The sequence below is a fragment of the Condylostylus longicornis genome, unplaced genomic scaffold (genome assembly GCF_029603195.1).
Source record: "Condylostylus longicornis isolate FDR11 unplaced genomic scaffold, ASM2960319v2 ptg000026l, whole genome shotgun sequence".
Classification (NCBI taxonomy): domain Eukaryota; kingdom Metazoa; phylum Arthropoda; class Insecta; order Diptera; family Dolichopodidae; genus Condylostylus; species Condylostylus longicornis.
The window spans coordinates 2,241,495-2,266,568 of NW_026577995.1; the positions used below are offsets into that span (position 1 = coordinate 2,241,495).

A 25,074-nucleotide genomic window follows, 5' to 3' on the forward strand; every position below is an offset into this window, starting at 1 on the left:
TCCAAGAGAAGAGAAGCTAAACAATTTTTGGACAATGTATGTATTCTGTAAATGAATAATGTATGAACAATTATCGGCAACTGAGATGATTTTGTATTTTGTTTTGATTTATAATTATAATTTATTAGTATTATTAGTTGCTCATTCACAATTACAATTTTTGTTTTAAATTACAAAATTCAAACGTCAATTACTATTTAGTCGCATAATGTTGTTATGTCATTTTTATAATTTATGTATTTTTCAAAATAATTTTTTTTTTCCTTTTTGAAAAATAATCAAAAATTAGGGAATTTTTTTCCAAAAAAAGAATTAATAAGCAATTAAAAATGAATTTTATTTAAAAAATATTATAAAAATTCATACATATATAATATTATTCTATCCCATCTTTATGACGTAAAGCTTCTTAAACATCATTTATTTTTTTTTTTAATTTTTAAACCATAATAAAAAAAAAATTTAATATCCATCGGAAACTAGTATTATTTATGCAAAATAATTCCAAAAACAAACATTGAAAATGTACACACATGCATACATATACAATACATAATACATGTATATATTTAAGTGTGCAATAATTTTATTTATACGAAAACCTTATGGTCAACAAAAAAGTGATAAATTTTTTTTTAATATTTTTCCAAAAATGTCTTTAAGATTTAGAAAAATAATTTGAGACCGTACTAGAGGTAAGGTATAATTGCAACAGTAATTTGAAAACAAATATTTACTTTTAAGTTTTTGTGTATTTTCAACTAAATATCATTTTTATAAATTATTGATAAATTTTGTATAGATATTCCTAATTTGCATAATATACGAGTGTATACTTTACTTATAATAATATGGTATTGTCTTGACAATAATTTTTTTTTTGTTTTTATTATTGTTGAGATTATTTTTTTTACTATCAAATTTAACATTATCAAACACAACTTATTATCACCGTCCTTACATCATTGAAAAAAAGCAAAAAGCTAAATCATAATATTATTGGTAGTCACGATGGTTGGGTATCATGACAAATCTGTTTGTAAAAAGCTTTTACTTGTTAAATTTCTTAAGAATTAGAGAACCGGAGAGGGAGGGTAAGTACCTAAAACAACAAAATTAAAAAAAAAATTAATAAAAAAAACAACACTTTTATAATATGTATTTAATTTTTTTTTTGTTTTACTGCTGCTGTTGCTGCTGCTGTTACCGATATTTAAATTGTGTTGAAGGAGTTTTAAGAGACAAATAAAATTAAAACAAAAAATAATAATAAGATGATAAAACCCAAAAAGTGAGAAATAACAAAATAAAGTTAAGAATATATTACTGTTATTACGTATATTATAGTTATACATATTATCATAAACATAAAATAAATTTTAGAAACGGCATTCATATAAATAGTAGCAAGTTTGAAAATTTAAAATCAGTTTGATATAGCTCTTCATTAGATTGAGGCGGCTTATCTATTTTCACCTTATTTTATATTTTTTAAAAATAAAAATTTTTTTTTACTATAATTCATAAAAAAATCTAGTCATGTTTAAATTAATTTTAATATCGGTATTATTGATTAGTTCATCATATATTAATGCTGATGAATTATCAAAGGATGCAGTACGTACAAAAGCAGCTAAAGATATTACCGATTATTTGGATAAATCAGTAAATCCATGTGATAATTTCTTTAAATTTGCTTGTGGAAATTGGAAAAATTTTAATAATCCACCAAAAGGTCAATTAGATGCAACTGGTTTTTCAAAATTAAATCATAATATTCAAACCGAATTGAAAGAAATGTTAGAACAAAATGATGCCATCTATAATGCAGATGTTGAATTAAAAGTAAAACAATTTTATAAATCATGTTTAAATACTGATGTCATTAAATCAAAAGGTTTTGAACCAATTAAAAAATTTGTTCAAACATTAGGTGATTTTCCAATTATTAATAAAGAATGGGATGAAACAAAATTCGATTATGTTGATGTTGAAGAAAAATTAAAATCATATGGATTTGATGGTGTTATTGGTTTAAAAGTACTTAATGATAAAGATAAATTATATATTGGTGAAATAAGTTTACCATTTAACAAGGAAGGATATAGTAATCCACAAGTTATTGACCAATATATTAATCGTATTGTTGAATTTTTAAAATTAACATTTGGTATTGAAAATGAAGAAGCCGGTAAAATTGCAAATGAAATTGTTGAATTTGAAAAGCAATTATCAGTAATTGTAGCTGATGAAGAAACAAAAGCAGATCAAAGTAAATATTTTGTTCATACAACTGTTGAAGAATTAAATAAAAAATATCCAAAAGTACAATGGGAAAAATTCTTAACACAATCAATTGGTACACCAATTGAATTATCGAAACCAATTGTTGAATTTAATCCAAATTATATTAAAAGTGTAATGGAATTAATTGAGAAAGCATCGAAAAAAACTGTTGCCAATTTTATGATATGGCACGGTATTGGTGAATTTGTTTCAATTACAGTTCCACCATTAGGTGGTGATAAGGATGATATTTGGAAATATTGTATTGCAAAAACAAAAGAATTTTATCCAAAATCTATTGCTGTAATGTATTCTAAAAAATATTATGATAATGAAGTACAAAAAGATGTTGAAGAAATTTTCAATGATATTAAAAAATCTGTTCGAACACAATTAGAAAAATTAGAATGGATCGATGATGTTACAAAAAAATTAGCTTTTGAACGTTTAGATGCAGCTAAAATTGAAATTGTTGGTTATCCAAAAGGTGTTGATGTACCAGTTGCATCAGATTTTGGAACAATTGTCAGTAATCCAGATGAATATTATGAAAATGTATTAAATAAATTAAAATATAATATTGGAAAATTCCGTTCAAAAGTTGTTAGTGGTGAAAGTATTGAAGATTATATTAAAGATCCAGCAAGTTTAGTTGCACGTTATGTTGTTGAAGAGAATACATTAAAAATTTCTTTAGGATTCTTAAATCCACCATTTTATACAAAAACACTACCAAGAAATATGAAATTTGCTCAATTGGGAGCTATTTTAGTACATGAACTTTTACATGGCTTCGATGCTTTAGGACAGACAATACCAGTTAGTAATGTACCAGCACCATGGTGGTCACAAGCATCAACGAATACATTTAATGAAAAATCAAAATGTTTCGCTGAACAATATACTAAAAATGGTGGTACTTCAAGTTTAAATGATAATGTCGCTGATAATGGTGGCTTAAAATATTCATTTGAAACCTATAAAAATTGGGCAGAATCAATTAAAGAAAGTAACAAAGACTTGTTTACTGAAGAAACATTCCCAGGTATCGATTACACTAACACACAATTATTCTTCTTAACACACGCTCAAACATGGTGTCATTACTCAAAAATGACTGCTGATTCAAATGATTTATTATATCCATCTGAATATAGAATTAATTTACCAATGACCAATTTAGATAGCTTTTCTAAAGAATTCCAATGCCCTGAAGGTTCACCAATGAATCCAAAAGATAAATGTGTATTATGGTAAGATTAAGAAATTTAAAATTAAAATGAGGTGAAAAATACGAAATTTTTTTTTTTTTTGTAATTTGATACGTAATTTTAAGGCTTTAATTTGTAAAAAAAAAGGCAATTGTAAAATTATTTGAATTTTTGTTTTTGTTTATTTTGTAGACTTTAAAAAAGAAAAAAAAATTAAAGTTTTTTTATTAAAAGCAAAATTTGTTATTGTTTTTTCAAATAGTGAAGTTCAAAAACATAATTTTTGGCTCTAAATCAAAAACAAGACCAAAATCCTGAAATTTTTGAAATCACTCCTCTGGTTTTTTTTGCAACTACACAATTATGGCAGTTCCATATCTTGAAATATTACATCCTTTAACTTCACAGAAAATTCAAATTTTGAGAAATTTCAACTTAATCTGCAACAATTTTAACAGTGCCATATCCTACATATGTATTGTTGAAGACATTCTTGCAAAATTATGATTTTCAGTGAACAACGAAAGCTTTTTCCGGAAAAACAATAAATTAAACATACAACATTTCAAAAATGACTAAACGGACCTGCAAGCAAATAAAGTTCCTTGCAAAAATTTGTTTAATTAAATGAAAAAAAAGAACAAAATCTAACTATCAAAGTTTATTTGAAAACTTTTTCGCAAAAAATAATGAAAATCGAAAATTTTATGTTGTATAAAAATTGAAACTTAAATTAGTAAATAATTGATAAATTAATTTAATCTTAATTTAATATATTTTCAAAACTCAAAAATATATGATTGAATTGCTCTTTGTTTTGTTGCTTTTACCATCCCGAACATGTACGTTTTGGTCTCATCCAACTACCTTCGGTACAACGAAACTCTTTCGCAAATTCATCAAAATTAGCCAATGATGTAAAAATACGTAATTTATCATCTTTTTTTTTGCTTGCTCTACAAAAATTTTGTGCATATGTAACAAAAAATAATTGTGTATTTGTTAAGTCTAATCCAAAGATTGTTTCATTTTCTAATATTTCTAAATCTCGATTATTTTCTGGGCTACTTTTAAATTGATTCAAATAATCTAAATATGCCTTGAAAGCAGCTTTAACACCAAAACTAACTGCAAAACTTTCATCTTCTGGTATATTTTCAGCTAATTGATTATATTTAATTTGATTTTGAAAACATTTAATTTTTTCATCTGCAACACCACCAAAACTATTCAATGAACTAATATCATCATCTTGTTTCCACCAATTTCTTAAAAAATCTTGCTCATAAGCATATTTACTATCGGTGAAATTTTTAAAGACATGTGTAAAAGCACGTGCCAAATACACACCTAATCTTGCAAAATTCATTGCTTTCGGATATTTTGAATTATAAAATGGATTTTGTACAGCTGTTACTGGTATTTGTATAATACCATCATTTTCCGTTGGTATATAATAAACATTTATGTCTAAAGGTTTAATAATATCAAATTTATCAATTTGATTAGAATGAAATTTACTAAACCAATGATTTGCATAAAATTTCATCATATTTTCAGTATTTCTATAAAAATGTTGATCTGTTATTTCAATTCCAACAATTTGATTAGCTTCCAATTCTTTTTTTTCATATTTTAAGAAATCAATTCTAAGTGATTCAATTTGGCGCTTCTTAAATGGTGCATGTATACCGAGAACACTTCTTAAATAATGACGTACAATAGTTTCAGATGATTGTGCTAAATTTCTATATTTATCGAAATAAAGTTGAGTAGTAATTTTTGGGAAAAATTTCATTGTTTGTTGAACACAGTATGTCATTCTTCTTTCATCTTTTATTAATTTACCATTGTTATCGAAATTCTTATACATAAATAATTCTGCTACTTTGTACATTATATAATTTGCTAATATTTTATTTGGTGTCCTTTGAATAACATCCAAAACACTCTTAATATAATGATGATTTGTTTCAATTACTTCATATGTATCTGACATTGTAAATCCAAGAACTCTTTGTATAAAAGTATGAAAATCAATAAATTTATGATCTGGTGGTAGTTGATGTTCACGTACCAAATGTTTAATTTGAATTGGTTTTAGTGCAGTAGCTGTATCTACTAATACACCTTTAAGAATATCTTTTTCAAATGAAATAAATTTTTGTGACAGAGCATCAGCTTGTTCAAAATCAATACCAAGTTTTTGTAAAAATTTTGACATCATTGAACGATATCTTTCAAATTTGGATTTATGTTTCGATTCAAAATAATAATTTCGTGGTATTGGAGATAATGGTGTCTCACCAACATATAAAATACGATTTCTATAATTACGATAATCATTTGAAAATGTTAAACCAATTAAAATATCAATATTGTAATTTTTCTTTAAATTAATTATTGTTTCACTAAAATTAAATGCACTTTCTTTCCATTCTGGATGAATAGCTGGCATACCATGTAATCGACGAATTAAATCAACTATTGGATTAACATCGCGTTTTTCTAAAATTAAAATAAAAATAGATTTCACATTTTTGTGAATGCAAAAAAAAAAAAATCTCATTACATAGCAAAAAATATATTTTTTTTAATAATAAAAAAAAATGGTTAATGAACGGCAAGAATTTAAATTTTTTGAATTTCAAGAATAATCACTAAATTGTAAATAAAAACTATAAACTCCAATTTAATTCCGTCAAAATTTTTCGAATTTGAAATTTAATTAGAGTTAAAACTTAATTTTTTTTGTTTTATTTTTAATTATTTGAAAACTGTGCAATTTTTTAACTCGGGACACTACGAAATTATCACATAATTTTATAAAAAAAAAAATTTAAATGAAATACAAGTCCAATGCAAAATCTTATCAATTTTCAACTTTGATTACAACAATTCATTCACAATTAAATTTACACGATCAATCACATTTCCTGCATTATCAGTTATGTCAAAAATTATGTAATATTTATAGTTGCACTTTATAAGTAATATTAAATTCATTACCGTTCATATTTTTCTATACTATTTTCCTTTTTTTTTATTGTTATTAAATTAAAAATTATTTAAAAATGCTCTGAAATGATTTTTTTGTTTTGTTTTTGATTATTGTTAAACAAACCTAAAACATCAGTTTCCGTACAAGACACATAATAATTTTTAGCTAATTTTGTTGTTTCTTCAATTGGAAAAACTTCACCAGAATTTAAAATTTCATGTAAATTTTTTATATTAATTTGATTTAAAACATCCATTGCAGTTATTAAATCTTCACCAGATTTTAATTTATGATATTTATACCAATTGCCACACGAATAACGATAGAAATCATCGCATGGATTAATTCTTCTATTCATATATTTTGACATATTCTTTCCATATCCTTCTAATTCAGTATGATGATTAATATGAAATGCTTTTGATATTAAAATATTAATAATCAATAAAAATTCTATTATCAATATTAAAAATCTCATTGTTGTCATTGTAAATTTTAATAATAAAGGAAGTTAAATTTATTTTTTGCGGAAAAAAAATAAAAAAAATAATATTTATTTAATTTTTATTCAATTTTTTTCCCCCCTTTCTTTTTTAAAAAATTAATTTATACGATGTTATTATTACAAATGCCAGAATAGAACTAATACTAAATAATTGTAGTTAATACCTTTTAAGTCTAGCCTATATTAACTAAAATATTTTTAAAAATATTATCATATATAAAAAAAAAATAAAAAAATTAAATTTAATTAAATTTTCTAATTGTTTTCTTATTTGTTTTTTTCTTTTTAAAATTTTAACAATGATTAAATTAGAAAAAAAAATTGTGGAAGAGTTCCGAAATTTCCTTTCTTCTTCTTACTTAATAAGTTTTGTTAATTTATTTATTGAAACATATGTACAAAAGTGTTATACAATTTAAAAAATTAAATAATATTCAAATTTTTGTGTTTTACTAAAGTAGAAACAAAAATAGAAAAATTAAAAATAAACTTAGAAATTATGCAAAACTAAAACTGAATTTGTTAAACAAATTAAAAAAAAAATTTTAATTGAATTAAATATAAATTACATTTTTCAGTACTTAGATTTTAAACAATTCCATTAAATTCAATTTCGGGATAAGGCAAAATACCCTAATCGTCTAGGAAATATCGTTTAGCTATTATATTTGAAGTCAATATTAACATTTCAAGTAAAGTAAACAAAATATTTTGATTTCCTTTTTACTTCAAGTCAAGTAACTTTTATATGTGCATAACATAGGCTTTAAGTTCCCCTAAAACTGTCATTAAAGTGTCTTTTTTCTTCTTCTGAATTTTTCTTAACAATATTAATAACAAAAGATAAACTCAAATTAGCATCAGATTAGGAATAATTTCCTATTGTTATAAACTGACTGACTGATTACCACTAATTTAATTTACAAATCTCAAATATTAATATCAAACTTCATATTAGTTTCAAAAATTAATTTCAAATAGCAAATTAATATTTAAGATTAAGCTTAAATCATTTGTTATAATGTTTAACAATGACAATAAGGTTATTGCAATCTTAATATTATCATGATACAATTACAATTTCAAAATGAATATTCAAAATTCTCATCTGTACAAGTTATAAATTATTAACAATAAGAAACTAACAAAAAATTTTAGCAATTTAACAAATTTTCATTTTCATAAAAATGTCGAGAACCTCTTTTTATAAAACCTGATTTGCATTCTAATAAAATAACAACATAATAAGAAAAAAAATGATTTTTCTTGTTAAAATTTTAAAATAATTAATCTACATTTTGAATCCCTATTTGTAATAATTAAATAATTTGTTAAATTTTTGTTTTTTACTTAAATATATACAAATAGTAGCGGCACAAAACAATAATATACAAATAAAAATAAACTTAAATGACAATTTGTGTATAGAATAAAAACTTTGGCACGAGTCAATTTAAAGAAGCGAACATTTTAATACATGCCTCTCTTTTTAACACCAACTCCTATACTCCGCCAATTGTCTTTATAAGTTACTAAATTAATTAAAATTTCAAAAGAAGAACGCAATTATGTTGGAAAAAAAATGTATCAACAAAGAAAAACAAAAATCTTAAAATCTCTTACACACTACATGAAAATAATCAAATTATACACTACATATTATGAGGGTAAACCAAAGATTTGTTTCGGTCGGGCAACAATAAAAAATAATATTACTTAATACAAAAATATTTAATAAATTACAATAAGTAATGACATTTTAATTTTTGAGTTGAAAAACATAATCCAAGCCAAACACATACTGTCGTACAATCTCAAACTCAATAACAAAGACAATAATAAAATCTCTAAAATTCGTTTAAAACTTAATAATAATTTAATTTTTTAAACTAGGTCCTTTCGATATATATTTAACAATATATAGTAACAAAAATTATCAATAGAATACGAATTACAAATAAAAAATTACTTTAATAATGTCACTCATAATACAAAGTACAATAGTATTTAAAAAAAAAAAGAGATGTATAACAAAGGGCTTGTAGTTCAGGTTTGTTTTCATAGTCAATTTAAAATTCAATTAATTATTTAGAGTTTTTAAAGCTTTTAGTTGTATAGTTAATTTAGAAACTTTGAGCAATAATCTCATAAATGGACTGTAAGTAATATAATTTTAATTACAACATAAAATATTATTAAGGGAAACAAATTAAATTTTTGTTTGTGTTAAAAATTTTGAGTTTCTACTTTTAAGCCATAGAATGTATTTAAAATAACATAATTCTTTCTAAGTGAAAGTTAAATGGCACAAAAGAAGATTCAATCAAGAGTTTCAAATTGTCTTTATAAAATTGTCTATTTGTCTATTTGTGATTTTGATATAATAATAAACGCTGCCAGTACTTATGGCCGTTGTCAAATTTATTTTGATAGACTTTTATTGGTAGATTCCAAATTCTGAGACCCTTGAAAATATGTATTAAGTAAACGGATAGAGCAGTTATTAGCATGTGTAATATGTTCATTATAATTCCTTTCTATAATCTTTATTCCATTTGAGCAATCATTCAGGATGTGCAAAAATTCCTAAGTCTTTGATAAAAATATTTATTAAAGTACGCGGTAGCACATTCTCAGCTTTGCACAATAGCAAATTCTGAATATTTAATCTTGAATTCATAATCTTAAATTATCTTTTGGAAAAAGCATCACACATCTTATTACATTATGGCATCTCAATTTCTTAGCAAATTTAAATTCTTATTTATTATTTTGAATAATAGACGTATGCGGTTCAAAGACTCCAAATGTCTTTAACTAAGTAAAAGTTCACAAAAAATAACTTACGATAATATATTGATATGATATTGCATAAACGTGATGATGAATGTAGAATTGTTCTTACCTAAAATTAGAATAAAAAAATGAAATTAAATAAGAAATATTAACAAATAAGTAAATATATAAAACAAATACATAAATATAATATAATACATTTCAATGAAATGACAATCGTTTAATAATTTAATAGTGGATACAATATTTGACATTCAAAAAAAAAACAAATTTATTTTATTACTCGTATTTATTTTGTTTGTTTTTTATACTAAAACTTCCTTTTTTTATTTCTTTTCCTATGAAAACTCTTCGCGCCACCTGTTGTTATGTAGTGCAAAAATATGTTGATTACTTCAAGTATTTCTATTGGGCGTTTTCGGTTTTTACTTCAGAACAGATTCAGATCTGTCAGAAAAGAGGATCATTGTTCATTTTTTATCTCGTCATGCTCTATACGGATTTGAAAAAAAAAATTCAGATTTTATAGAGGTCATATACTTTTCCTTTTTAAAAATTTCAAAATTCATCTAATGACAGAATAAGTACATATGTACATACATATGTCATTTAAACCATCGTATTTGTTTTTAGAGTGAAAGCACTCTGAATAAAAATTTTTTTATCTTAACAAAAGGTGTGCTCTGATAACTCGGAATCTAATCCTATTTAACGCCAGATCAGAAAAAACGAAAGCATCCATTAATTACTATTAGTGTCACTATAACATATGTCATTTCTCTAGAACTCGAGCCCCCAATCAATATTCTGTGACTTTTCACGAATTTAGAAAATAATAACTATTCATATTTTTACTGTGAACTAACAGTATGTAACTATGATGGATATTTGATATTACTAATAAAATCTTTTATTTTTAAATGTCATAATACATGATAGCACACAAGAGCGAACAAAAAAAAAGAATGAGTTATGTTCCAAAATATTTGTATAAAACAGTTTTTAAGTTTTTTACAAGTAGGTTAACCAAAGTCTTGAATACAAGAACGAACAAGACACAAACTTAACAAAAACTTAAAAAAATTATCTTTTACTATTTGTTAAAAGTTTACCGAAAACATGTGCAATTCATTTGTTTTTTACTTTTCTGTAATTATATTACATAAAAACAAGTAAATTAAGGGAAACCCGCAAAAAAAAAAAACTTTTATTTTTTGGTCTTGCAATTAAACTTTTTCAAAACTTTTTTACAAAATCACATATTGCTATTTCAATAAAACTATAATTCGTATATTTATTATACAATTTATTGTATAGATCTACATACGAGTTTTACGTATGTATAACAAAAATTAGGTTCTACATCATTTATTTCTAAATTGTTGCAAGGATAACTGACATTAACAAATTAGTAAAAGTCTTAAATACTATATATAAGTTCATATATTGTACATGTAATTAAAAAACCTTGAATTTTTTGAGTTTAATCACAATAAAACCAAAAAAGTTAAATAAGGATTATAAATTTTTTATAACAGCATTTATACTGTGAAATAGAACTATATATATATATATATATATATATATATATATATATATATATATATATATATATATATATATATATATATATATATATATATATTGCATGAAAAATAGGCTTTTCTAGAATTATAGTATACTTTTGCAATTGTAAACTTAAGTACACACTTTTGACATATGATAATACTTCATATGTAGTGTTTTTTTTTAAATACTATTCAGAAAATGAGTCATAAATTTATTATTTAATTCCTATTTAATTATTGTATGAAAATTTTAAACTAGATAAGTTACAAAGGACTCAGTACATACATATAAGAAATTGTTTAAGTACGATACAAAAGACTGTTATGTATCCTTATAAAATAAATACAAGTTAATAGTTCTGTTTAAAAATTTTAAAGAAGGGCAATTTAAAATAAATTTAAAATTAAAATAAATAATTGTGGAAAATTAGCTTGAATTTAAATGCAAATAAATTTTAAAATAAAACTAATTTCTCACTTTGCAAGAATTTATTATATCAGAGCTGAAAGTGCAGAAAATTTTTAATCATTTTATATTGCGCTCTTTCACAATAATTGTCAAATAGATTTAAAACTTACTACATAAAATAATATTACGACATTATGTCGTAATCAAAATAACAAGTCGTCCCGAAATCAGAAAATAAATTCGTTCTACATTAAAAATACAAACACAAAAAAATAAATGTGTCCAACTAAAATAAACTCGTCAGAAGAGCCTTATGTTCGTTAAGTTTTGAATTATCATTTTATATGAAGAATCAAATCAATACGATTTTATTCGTTTTGCAGAGTACTTTACGAAAACAAATTAGGTTGAAAAATGTGTTGCCTAAAAATTCAAATTAAGAACTATATGGACGGCTCTATTTTAGTCAGTTTGACGAAATTTTATACAATATGTCAAAACTTACGTATGTATTCGATAAATTTGAACGTGTTCTTGATATATTAGTTTTAATTAACACTATAATAAGTTGGTATATGTACTTGGTAGTGTTGGTAGTTGGTAATTTATGTCAAAAATTTTCTGACTCAACGAAAAATATAACGGAAGAAATTAAACTTTTATTACAACCATTCGATATTGTTATTATTAAATCATAAAGATGAAAAATTAAATGTTGCGTTGTAAAATAACTATAATTTTACGTATTTCAATAATTTTGCCTACTAAATTGTAATTTAAATTATTTTTTATTTTCAATTCATTTTTTTGCATATTACTTAATGAAATTTTATTTTGGAATCGGTTCAATCAAATCGTTTCATTGAACGCAATAAAAAAACTAGAGTTAAGAAGTTCCAATATAATGCAAGTATAGTAAATTAAGAACTTCAACTGGAAGTAAATTTTTTTGTCTAATTTTAAAATTATTGATTTAAATTTTTTTTTATTCTTAATTTCAAGGCTATTTACAAGAATTGTTGCCATTTTTCTTTTTGAACTACAATGGAAGATTTAAGTTATTACAGGCATTGAATGTAATTTTTAAAAAGTAATAAATTATTGTAGGAATTTTGACACTTGATATTTTTTGCTTAAATTTTTTTTTTCAATTTTCTTGAATAATAAAAGAAAAAACATGATATAAATATGTATGAATAAATAAATTGCATGTCTCCATTTAAGGATTTAAATTAGTTTAAATATTATTGTCGCATTTCTTTATTATACAACTAAAGCAGTATCATTTCAGTTTAAGATTTTAAAATGTCATATTCATTTAAAAATATTTTGTCCTCATAAAATATGTGTATATCTAGTTAAATTGGCAAAATCACAATTATTAAGCTGAATCAAATCCAAATAATTATGTAGTTCAAAAAAAAATTCAATACAAAAAAAAAATTATAAGATAATAAATTGGCCTAGATGTGAAAATCATTTTATAAATTTATTTTTGAAAATTTATCAAATTCATCAAGTTTTTCTTTTCATATGCCCTACATATTTCTATTGCATAAACGTGTCCACAAACGTGTCGTCGCAGTATTTCTACGATGCTAGAGAAAGTAATGTGCACACCAAAATGGTCTCACTTCATCTCATCTTGAAAATATTTTACTTACAACGTACATATGCATCATTATCAAGAGCATACTGTTTTTCTGTTTTTTAGTGATTATAAATTTGATGTTCTTATAAACTTCATTTATAAATATATAAGTGATTCCTAAAAGTTTTAACATGAATATTCTTCGAATAACTTCATAACATTTACAGCATTAAATTATTACAGTTCATAAAATAATAATATAACAAAATCTCTGCCGATAATTAACAAATTTCATAATTGTTAGAACAAATTGTTAGAACAAATTGTTAGGAGTGTAGATGCTCCGTTTAATGTCCACAGAACAGCAAATTTTTATTAGTGTAATTCCATACTTAAAATAAAAGTTTATATTTTGGAAGTATATCTTCATTAATAACCGATCGGATATTAACCAACAATAATAAAACTAATTGACAAATTTATTAACTTATTTGTCACCAGAGTACTCTGACGGACAAATTTCCTATTGTGAATTACAATATTAGGCTATCAAATATGGTATTGATATTGAATTTATATAACATTTAATATTATAATATAGCTCACACACATTTAATATTAAGCTAACATAGAGAATATCATAATGTCGATATTACACGTCTTAGATAGAAAATATAATTATTTCATTACATTTTTTTCTCAACTTGTAGCAATGACTAGGTAATTAATACAATTTAATTATTTCATAACATACAAAATTAATTACACATATTTAATTACTAAAACATATTTTCAATATAACACAATCATCATTATCATAATGGAATGTGAAATGCGTGCATATACATCTGTACATAGATAATTTCCGACCATTTCTTACCACAAGCAATATTCATTTCTTTTAAGTAATAACTAAACAGGGTGTATAACACTCATAACCATCTCTATATGAAATAGTATTATAGAGCGAATAGATTGTCATTTGAGTAGATTAAAATTAAGAAAGCTCTGACCAGCCCGGATCTTATAAAAAAAACCTACAAACTTGATTTGGTTATTTGGCGAACATTGTCTATTAAAAACTGGTAATAGGATAACCAAACCAAAAAAAATGTCAGAACCATATAATCGCGTCAAACACAACTTTCGGAGACAACCAAATCTGTTAGATGTGTAAATAAAAAGCGAGAACACACTCACTTGAGGACACAAAAGTGATCTGATCACACTCAGAGTATCAACTTAACAACAAATCTAGATTTTCTTCTTGACAAATCTTAATTCAACTAGGAATAAAAAATAAAATGCAAATAAAAGGAAAATATCCAAAAGAGTAATTGATAGGAGTATAGTTACTCACACAGGAGTATAGTCAAATCGTGAATATTTTAAATTTATAGACTAGTTTTCTTGTAAATGGAACGCGAGCAATGTTATACAGTAACTTTATTTAAAAATTCCACAATTCATTCCAATATACATACTTTAATTTCTAAAACTTATAACTTGTAAGTGTTTATGTATATATGACACATAAATAACACTTTATTTAACTTTATAAAATCAAAAAATATAAAATTTTTCAACAAAAATTTGAAATACAATCAATTAAATCATTTTTAATAGAAAATAAATGAAAAAGTAACATGAAGAGAAAGAGAAAAACTCCATTTTAAAAATAGTTATAATTGAAAAATTTATCATAAATTTATAGATGATTGACTCATCAATCAATCAATCAATTCCTCTAAAAGATTACAATTAAAATGATTTTCCCTCACTCAATAAATTAAATGGAATAAAAAAAACAAGAGAATTATAATCTGTTGCGCAACAAATTATCCAAAAAACAAAAAAAAAAATCTCATAAATAAAAACTACAAGAGAATAAAGAAAAAAATACTTACAAAATTTATAAAACATTATTATAAAAAAGCATAAATCTTTACAACTTGCGGGGCATAACAGAGAGAAAACAAAGGTCCATAATTTTTAATATTGCTGGGGTTTGAATAGATATGAGTAAGTTAATGTCGTTTAAATTTAATAAATTTTTAAAAATACTAAATGAAAATAGTCAAAAACATCAGAATGCTATTACAACTAAATCTAGCACTTTTTTAAATCTAGCATTTAAATTTTATCATATTACTGATAAATAGCAATGTTCTATTCTACCAATTTATAATACAATTTGTAATAATATTTTATGTTGAAACTACTCCTAAGACATTGAATATTAAAATATAGTGGGAGTTTTCTGAGAAGCTTATCATTTAATGACAGTGATACTTTTCCGTAAAATACTAGAAATGAATATAATAAAAGACAAAACTTAATTTACAAGAAAATATAATTTTTTTTTGTTACATTACACAAAATAAAAATTAATTTATGAATATGAATAAAATTAAACAACAAAGAAATTTTGATAAATATTACAAACGAAATTTGTGTTATTTATTCATTTATTCCTAAATGCTATTTGTAGTACTTAGTAATGTGAGACGTATATACGTATAAGACATTCGTATTTGTAGAAGTTTATATCAGTGATTTCAAATCAAAAGCATTAGTGCCTTACATGGCACGGAAAAAATTTTTTACGGCACACGGTAAGTATTTAACCTGTTTTATTTGTATAAGTATAAAAATAAGTGCAAATAATTAAAAATTATAGATTAAGTATAGAATTACTCTGATTTTAACAAACCGTACTGAAAGCCCAGTACTGAAATTTTATCTATATATTGACACATGTACCATATACCAAGTAATTTTTATGGTATTTCGTCCATTAATATTACATATTGCCATAGCATCGTAATTAGCTACACTATTTAAAAAAATTGAAAGACGGCACGCTGTAAAATTTGGAAGATTTAGGCACGTAAAATTATTTCAAATTTAACAAGACTGATTTATACTACATACATACCGTACATAAATACCAATATGTAAAATGACATTATTGTAGTGTTGGCGCATAATATTCGTAAATTTTAATAGTATTAAGAGAAAAAAAAAGAATAACAACGCGATTTTATTTTTTATTAAAAAAGGCACTTTATTAAAAAAATGTTTTCTTTGTTTTCGGATTCTTATGACTCATTCCTTCCAGTGTTTGTATTGAAGAACCATATTTTATCTAGTTTATTTTCTTTCTTTCTTCTATTTTATTTTTTTTTCTCAATGTGTATAAGAAAGCAAGATGTATCTAATAATAATGGTAAAACTAATAAGCACTAATAATGAAAAAAAGTCAAATTTTTATTTTGGTTTTTAGGTCAGATAAATATATTAGAAGAAGTTCAAAAATATATTTGCGGCAACAAACAACAACAAAAAAAAATCATATTTCCCTTTATTCTATAAAATATGTCTAGTCAATTACTACATTTTATTTTACTGACATCTATAATGCGCTCTGCTCATCAACTTATTTTTCCTTTTATTCTATTATATTTATTTTGGTTTTTTTTTTTTGTATAACATTTAAAAATAAAAATGTATGGTTGAAAATAAAATGTCCGTTCATACATAAATTCATACGTAAGTCGAGAATTATGAAATTTTTTTTCAATATTTTTTAAAATTTATTAAAAGTCATCAAATACTTTTTTATATGAAATATGAAAATTTCTTATATTAGGTTACTAATTACAGATGCCGTCGGAATTGACAAGCGCTTTGTGTTGCTTTATAAAATTCTCTGCCAGAATTTTAAATGAAATGCGAAAAGCAACTTCTATGTAGGATTTTTATACAGATATTACCCCTTCAAAAATAAAGAACACTCTAAGCCAGGAATTCCAAATTCTTCAAGCTTGAGGTTATATTGATTACCCCAGTAAGTTTAATAAGAAATAAACTGCAGGCCTACGAATGAACTTAGGAGGCAGGGTCTAGAAATCTAATGAGATGGCCTGAGCACTTGCAGAAGGAGAATGAGGAGAATGTGAGGAGAATGAGGAGACCTCAACGCACCTTCGGGGATCTCACTCACAGGAGAAGGAAAGTACTTCGAAATCACGTGCTCACCCCGGCGAATTCATCAGAGGGATGGGGCTCGATCGGGTGTTGTAGGGGCGTGTCCCATAACTACTACAATACACAAGTTCAAAAAGTCAAAGCAATTTTTTAGTTTTCTGTCATTACATAAACTACAACAAACTTGTAATATTTTTTACCCTTGTACATTATAAATCGCTATAGCAGCACACAAATAAGAGTGATTATTATCATTCTTATTTTTAGCCAACTTATTTTCGAATCGATAAAATAACTCGAGCATTAGTTATATCGTGCCAGATTGGATCACAATGACGCATTGAATTTGGTTCCCGTACAGTAGATTGTAGAATCAGATGTGACAATGAAAATTTCCTGTTATTTTTTTCTAAATTTCCGCATTGAAATATTTTAAGAAAAAAAAACACGAAACATTATTGAGATTAAATTATTAAAGAGTGCAAATTATTGTCTTTATTTTCACACATACATTTGTATTTATAATTATTTTAATAATATTTTTTTTTTATAATCATAATTATATGTTTAATTTCATTTTATTTCTAAACAAACATATGTACATACATACATTTCTTCATAACATGCATGCCATTAAACAAATGCTTGTATTATTTTCATTAAATTGCATTCAAAGAAATTTGCAAAAACATAATGATTGTGTTTACAATAGCCTATATGTGAATATGACCTTAAAATTAATTAATTAAAATTTGTTATTAACATTGTAGTAGACATCATTTTTCTATTGAATGCGTGGAAATTTTCTGTAAACATGTTTTTGTTATACCATCTAATATACATGTATATATGTATATAGATGCATGTAAATATTATGTAAATTATTCAAATAACATTTTAATATGAAATTTTTTCTTGATATGCACATGCAATTTAAATAAGAAATAACAAATGAATTTGTGCGTGCATTTTGAATTATTTTCTCAATAAAGAATTTAATTTAATTTCATGATTTGAATATGCGTTAAAATATGCGTGATTTTAGAAATTTTTTTCGAAATTAGAAATGTGCTTGTTTTATTGAACTATTCAATGGAACTAAAGAAACAGAATTAAAGAAAAAACATTGGAAGAATTTACTGAATTGTAGACATTTACATTAAGTAAATTAAGTTCTTTAAATTAGACATCGGATCTCATAACAAAATTTTGAAAAATAATGTGCACAGATCACAGATGTACATACAGATATTGCAATATTTAATTTTAGTTCCTTAGTTAAAAATAATTTGTAATTCAGACCTTGATTTCCACTGAAATTTTTGAAAATAAAATATAGTGACATGTAAAGTGTATATACAGAGACAGAAGCGTTATTTTTAAAAACTGGTATCTATTCAAATACTGACCTATATTCAAAAAGGCCTTTCATCATTTGCTTAACGTTGTTGCAAAATTTTTTCTATCACAATAGGAAAATTATAATTACTTTGATACTACTTGTCACAATGTAGCCGTAATATACATATGCAAAAAAATTTTAAAATAATTCATTTCGCTATTTTCTGTCAAAAAACATAAAAATTTCATTTCGTAATTTTATTGGACCAAATATTGTTTCGCTAGCTTTTGTCATGTTACTTCAGCTTTTAGCAGCAACAATAATAATTTTACTTCTATATATTAGAGTATTTTTTTCAATTGTTCAATTCAACGTGGATCTCTACCAAATGTCTAAAGTTCCCGTGAAAATGAACTTCAAATCAAACAAAATTTAAAATTTTTGATTCTCTGACAGCTGACAAGGCATTTCCACCTATATACGCATAAGTTTTATAAATTTTTGGCAATCAAATTTTTGTAATAAATTTTCTCTTCACTTTCTATTTTCTTTTTTCTTTTTTTTCTTTTGGTTTTCTTTTATAAAAACTTGTGCAATATTTATACGGAAAGGAACTTAAAAAAACGTAATAAGAAAATCCATTCAGGCTGAAAATTATACCCTGTAAATTCTAAAGTTGCTGTTTTTTTTTGTGTATTTTATTTCTCATTTTCTTTCATTTATGATAAAAAATAATCTACCAACCGTGACAACTTTTCATATATCTTATAGTTATCACATTTATTATTTTGTATACCTACTATATAGAATTAAAATTTATAAATAAAATATAAAATGAAAATATGGTGAACAAATGTTTAGAGAGATTAAAAACAGAAATACAAAATATTTTAATTTTTAATTTATTTTTATATAGATTATGATAATGTGTATTATTTTATATATGTATGTATAGGTATGTATATGTATGTATATTTTGTGAAGACAATTTATGACAAGAAATTTAATATCATTAATGAAACGGTTCATTGGAATTTGAGAAAAAAAATATTATTTAAAATACGAAAACAAAAACGGAAACTTTAAAAATGAATTATTAGATATTTTCAATTAAGTATTTTCAAGATTTCAAAATTATAATTAAAATTCTCTAAAAATTAGATTTTCTAACAATTTCTTCATTCCAAGCAATTAAGTAAAGTAAGGTTTTATTTGTAAGTAAGTATATTGTGAAGAATTTGTTAATGAAAGAATTCAGATTAAATTAAATGGTTTGTGAAGTGTCAGTGTAGCACATTTCAATTAAACAATTAAAAACTAATTTGTTTTCAAATTTTATCTTATGTTGCATACAACTAGGATGAGAGTAAAAGTTAAAATAAATACTAATGTACAGATGGGAATCATGTATGGTTCATAAAATCAATAAACAGAGATTAGCTGCCAGATAAATTGGGATTTTTACAGAATTAACCATTTATTATAAAGTATAAAAATGAACAAACAACGTAAAATTTTAATTTTTAAATTCAACAATCATTGTTAGAGACAGTAAAGAAAACTTATCTAATTTAGATTCCAGTCTGTACCGTGGCAACAATAGGTAACACTCACGCAGATGAGATAAGCAAATTGGTTATATTAAAACCCCACTTTTAAAATTTATGCCATTCTGTAAGAAGAAGTTGTTTACAGAACTAACTTCAAAAAAATTTACAGAAGATCTAAAGAACCAGTGGAAAAATTTTAATCACATACATATATAAAAATGTTAACATACAATGTGTGACAACACAATTTTCACAATGATAAAAAAAAAAGATGCTTTGTCAGATTCCGATTACGTCATACTGGTATGACTCATTCATATAAATTAATGGAACAAAACGCTCATAGAAATTCAACTATATTTGTCAATCGCATTCTTACGGGATGCCAGTCTTTTGCAAAAAGAGGCCAAAAAGAGGAACAGAATGAAATTAATAAGTACATTTTTTCCATGTGATAAAAAAAAAGTTATTCAATTTCAAACACTTCTGTTATTTTACTTAACACATAGACTATTGTACATTGTGTTAGTTTCTTATCCTAATACATTATACTACACAACTAACCTTGATTTTAAAGACATCATTAAATTCTCAAATTTCATACATATTTTTTTGCAATTAACATTTTTTATATAAGCCTTTTGAAAGGTTTTTTTTTATAGTTTTTTCGATATTTGAATATCTCAATGTTAAATTTTTAGTTTTAACTGAAATTTTAATATAAGGCAAATTATAGCTGACCGCTATTATGTAATTCTAATGTGCTATACTACTTAATTAATTGTACTGTAGCACTTAATGTTATATGGTATTTATATTTTATTATTTAATTTAATAACCACATTTAAAAAAACTAAGAAATTTTAAACTTAAATTTCAATATTTAAAAATTTATTTTCACTTGATAGGAGCCAGTAAATATTATTAATTTGGTTTATAACAATTAATATAAAACAAATAAATTGTAGTATTGGTCATAATTATTATTATCTTTATACCATTGTATGTATACCATTGAAAAGCAGAATGTGTAGAAGATTTTTTAACAAATATTTTTTATTTAATTCAACTTTTAGAATTAAACTTAATAATATTGAGACCTACAGAGTTTATAATACTTAATAATACCCAAAAATAATATTTATTCTGAGCACATGATTTTCTCTATATAAATATATTAACAAACGAAAGGGCAATTTTTTAATACATATACCATTTCGTATTAAAGAAAACTCTATGAGTAAAAAATTTATTTCAGCTAATAGTTTTAAAGTAAAAGAAATACTTATAATTAAAAATTTTTTATTGAAAAGTTTAATACAATATACAGGGTATTCCAAATAAGGTTGCAAATAATTTCAGGTATAAGTTTTTGGTAAATTTCCAGCGATCGTATTAGGGGAGAGGTGTGCATATATAGTCGCTTTCGAGCCACAGCCTGTTAAAAAAAATCTGTCGCGCATTATTCTCTCATATAAATATTTAAATGCTAAATATTTCGGAGACGTGCCACATAGAGTAACAAATAGGCATATTTTTTAAAATTTACCGATAGATCTTTATTTTTGTTTCTACATCTGAATTATATCTGAGCTTAAATTTTTGAAGAAAAGCTACGTGAAATGAGAATATTGAATTTTTTTGATATTATTTTTAAAAAGCACGAAATTTCGCTGGAATTTTTGTTATTATTTTTTTATTACTATGTTTACGTGTCATAGCCCTCCGTACAAATTTTTTTTTTTAAATTGCCCATAGTTTTCCAATTCAACGTTTTTTACGAGTCATTAATCAAAGAATCATCCTTGAAATTATTTATAAACTTATGCCAAACACTCTGTATATGAGTACATGTCAATGTGTGTATGTATGAGAATTGTGAATATATATATGTAATATGTACGAGTATAAAGTATATATGTAAATAAGTAATAAACACTTGAACAACTTAAAAATAGTTCTTATAGCGATTAATTAAAACGCACATGTTCAAAATTTTTAATTATTTAAATGAAATGAATAATACAATAAATAAAATAAAATAAAATAGAAAAAATATTGTGTCGAGGTTAGTAATCGCTTTAATTAACTAAAATGAATTACTATTTATACATACTGTAAAAAAATTAAAACAATTATCAAAAAATAAGAAGAATTTTGTCTTTTAAATTTTAAGCGTATAAAGCTTTCAATATTCAAAATTCAATTAATTTTTAAGCGTTTTTAAATGAATTGTGTGTTGAAGAAAAATTAAATGAAAAATTCAAATTACAAATTTAAAATAAAATTTAAAGAAAAATAATATTTTTTTTTTTATTTTTAGGAATTATGTAATATTATGAATAAATCCTCAACATTATTCACATAGAAAGAACCTTACATTCATTCACACACACACCTTATACACACATACTTATTTTAATAATCACATCAATATTAAGTAACTAATAATAAGAAAAGAAGATTAATATCTTATTTTTTCCCCCATTACCTATAAAAAATATGTCAATATATTAAGAAAACACACATAAAAAATCACCAATATAGCGATTGCTAAACAATTCACAGTGTAAAATGTCATACAAAATTTTTTGTTTTTTTTTTTTACATTTTTCCACTTTCTTTATTGCAACATACCCATAAGTATACAATATGAAATTAAGCTGGCCTGATTTTATACATTTGTTAATGAGAAAACAAAAATGTCGATGCAATGTAAAAAAAAAAATATTGTTAAAAGTATGTAGGTGCGATTGCAAAAACTGAATTGAAAAACAAAAAATTGAAACTTTCAACTATAGGAATTTTTTTTTTTGATAAATCTGAAAAAACTACTTTTTATTTTAGAAATGGTCCTCATGACAACAGAAACTCATACTTTATTTCGTGAAAATAAAAGGTTTCGAAGAAAATTAATATTTTTATACTCTCCTTTGAACCAGGAGTGCCATGCCACGGATGTCATCAAACAAAAAATTGCACATAGGTTTTCGATGATTTTTCAATATTACGCGGCATAACAATATTTATTAATTTTTTTTTGTTCTGACCAGGAATACTAATCTTTCTTATAGGATTTTTCCAGACGTCAGGAGTCACACAACCATAATTTTCGAAAAAAAAAATCTAAACATAAGTTTTTACTTTGATCTTTTGCGCTTGTCAATCAGTAAACACAAGCATTTTTATTTGGAATTTGATGGCTATATCTGTTCCCGTTCCAAAACAAGCATTTCAAGAACAGTGGAATAAACTGCCGAACATGTGCTTTGAGCCACAATAAAATCTAAATGTATATTAACACATACATACTTTATAGAGTCGTAAATGCTCTCTTGTCAGCGGTACACATATAGCTCATAACAAATTGAATATACAATTTTATTTCATATAAGATTTTGGTAAGTAATATTATTTTCTATACATTTATTATAAATGAATTTTCTAAAACATAATATAATAAAAAAAAATTATTTTAAATAATCAGAAACAATAAATCGCGCATATTTAAATTGTGAAATTTTAATTTTTTCCACATACTTATGAAAAAATACATTTTTAACGCAGCTCTGTAATGAAAAAAAAAATTAAATTAATTACAATAATTCATTCATTTCCTTAAAGAGTCTTACATTATATATGTATGTATGTAAGATATCAAGTATATTATTAATTGAAAATTAAAAAAAAAAAAACAAAGATTCAATCAAGGTTTTTTTGACAACTAAATAAGGAGTCTTTTATAGGTGATATCTATAACTAAATAATAATATTCTATTTGTTTTTTGCTTTGACATTATAATTTGCCGCTTATAATATTAATTTTTAATATGCATGCAGTATATAAGTATACTACTTATACTGCACACTTTCATCATTTTTATTTTTTTTTTAATTTTGCCTTCATATTCTCATATTTCAATACAAAATATTATTATTTTTTTCTATATTTTTTTATTAATTACGTTTGGTTTATGATATATTTTGTAAATTAATATATTTATATAAAATCACAATTAATTAAATAAATAAAGAAATAATCAATATATGATAAAATTAATTAATGAATTAAAGAAACTGAAAAAGATCGAAATATAATGATGAAACGCTTCGTTTATAAAACGTCATTATTGTCGTACTTCGAAAAAATATTGCATTTTATAATTTTCTACTAAAAAATTAAAATTCTCATTTCAAATAATTTTTGCGTTCCATCCACATGCTCAAACTAATCATGAAAAGCCAAAACTAAACAAAACTGCCTCGTGCATTTGAAACCTACCTCGGTACGTATGTATGTATGTTGGTAATTTTTTGATCAAAAGTTTTATTTAACTTGCTTTGCACACTGTTATTCTCGACTTCAAAATTATAGCTATACTATATTAATGTAAAATTGAGCTTATGAATTTTAATTGCTAAATTGTGTATTAACGCTGTATTAATGAAATATTAAAGTCACGGTATTAAAAACTTGAATGTTCATGAGAAGAGATTTATGTCATACATTTTGACATCTTTAAGGTATCATATTCTGCAAAATTTTGACGTTCCTTGGATAAGTTCTAAATTTATCCTTTACGTATAATACCCATTTTAGCAGGATACACTTCCCGAGTTTTAAAAATTGGACTAGAGTATTGCAAATAATTTAGATTCTCATTTTAATTTTATGAAAGTCCTAACTGTAATACAACTTTCATTATATTTAGAGATCTTAAAAATAATTCTTAGTTACAAAATATTACTAATTTTAATAGTACAAAAAAAAATTTATATAGGTTATTACAAGACAATTCAATCTTTTTTATCACGAAATTGAATA

General features: G+C 23.8%; 2 protein-coding genes across 3 annotated transcripts in view; one reads left to right on the top strand and one right to left on the bottom strand.

The window, feature by feature from the left end:
* LOC129607094 (putative uncharacterized protein DDB_G0282133) overlaps positions 1–25,074 on the bottom strand; it is a 130,852-nt gene that overhangs the window by 95,597 nt on the left and 10,181 nt on the right. The gene's annotated exons all lie outside the window — the stretch shown is intronic.
* Positions 1,417–3,736, top strand: LOC129607095 (neprilysin-4-like). Its single transcript, XM_055517827.1, has one exon. The coding sequence runs from the start codon at positions 1,540–1,542 to the stop codon at positions 3,541–3,543; it is 2,004 nt and encodes a 667-aa protein (XP_055373802.1). The 5' UTR covers positions 1,417–1,539; the 3' UTR covers positions 3,544–3,736.

What these genes read in the sequence shown, in the direction of transcription:
- LOC129607095 (XM_055517827.1), top strand. Translation starts at nt 1,540, where the DNA reads ATGTTTAAATTAATTTTAATATCGGTATTATTGATTAGTTCATCATAT.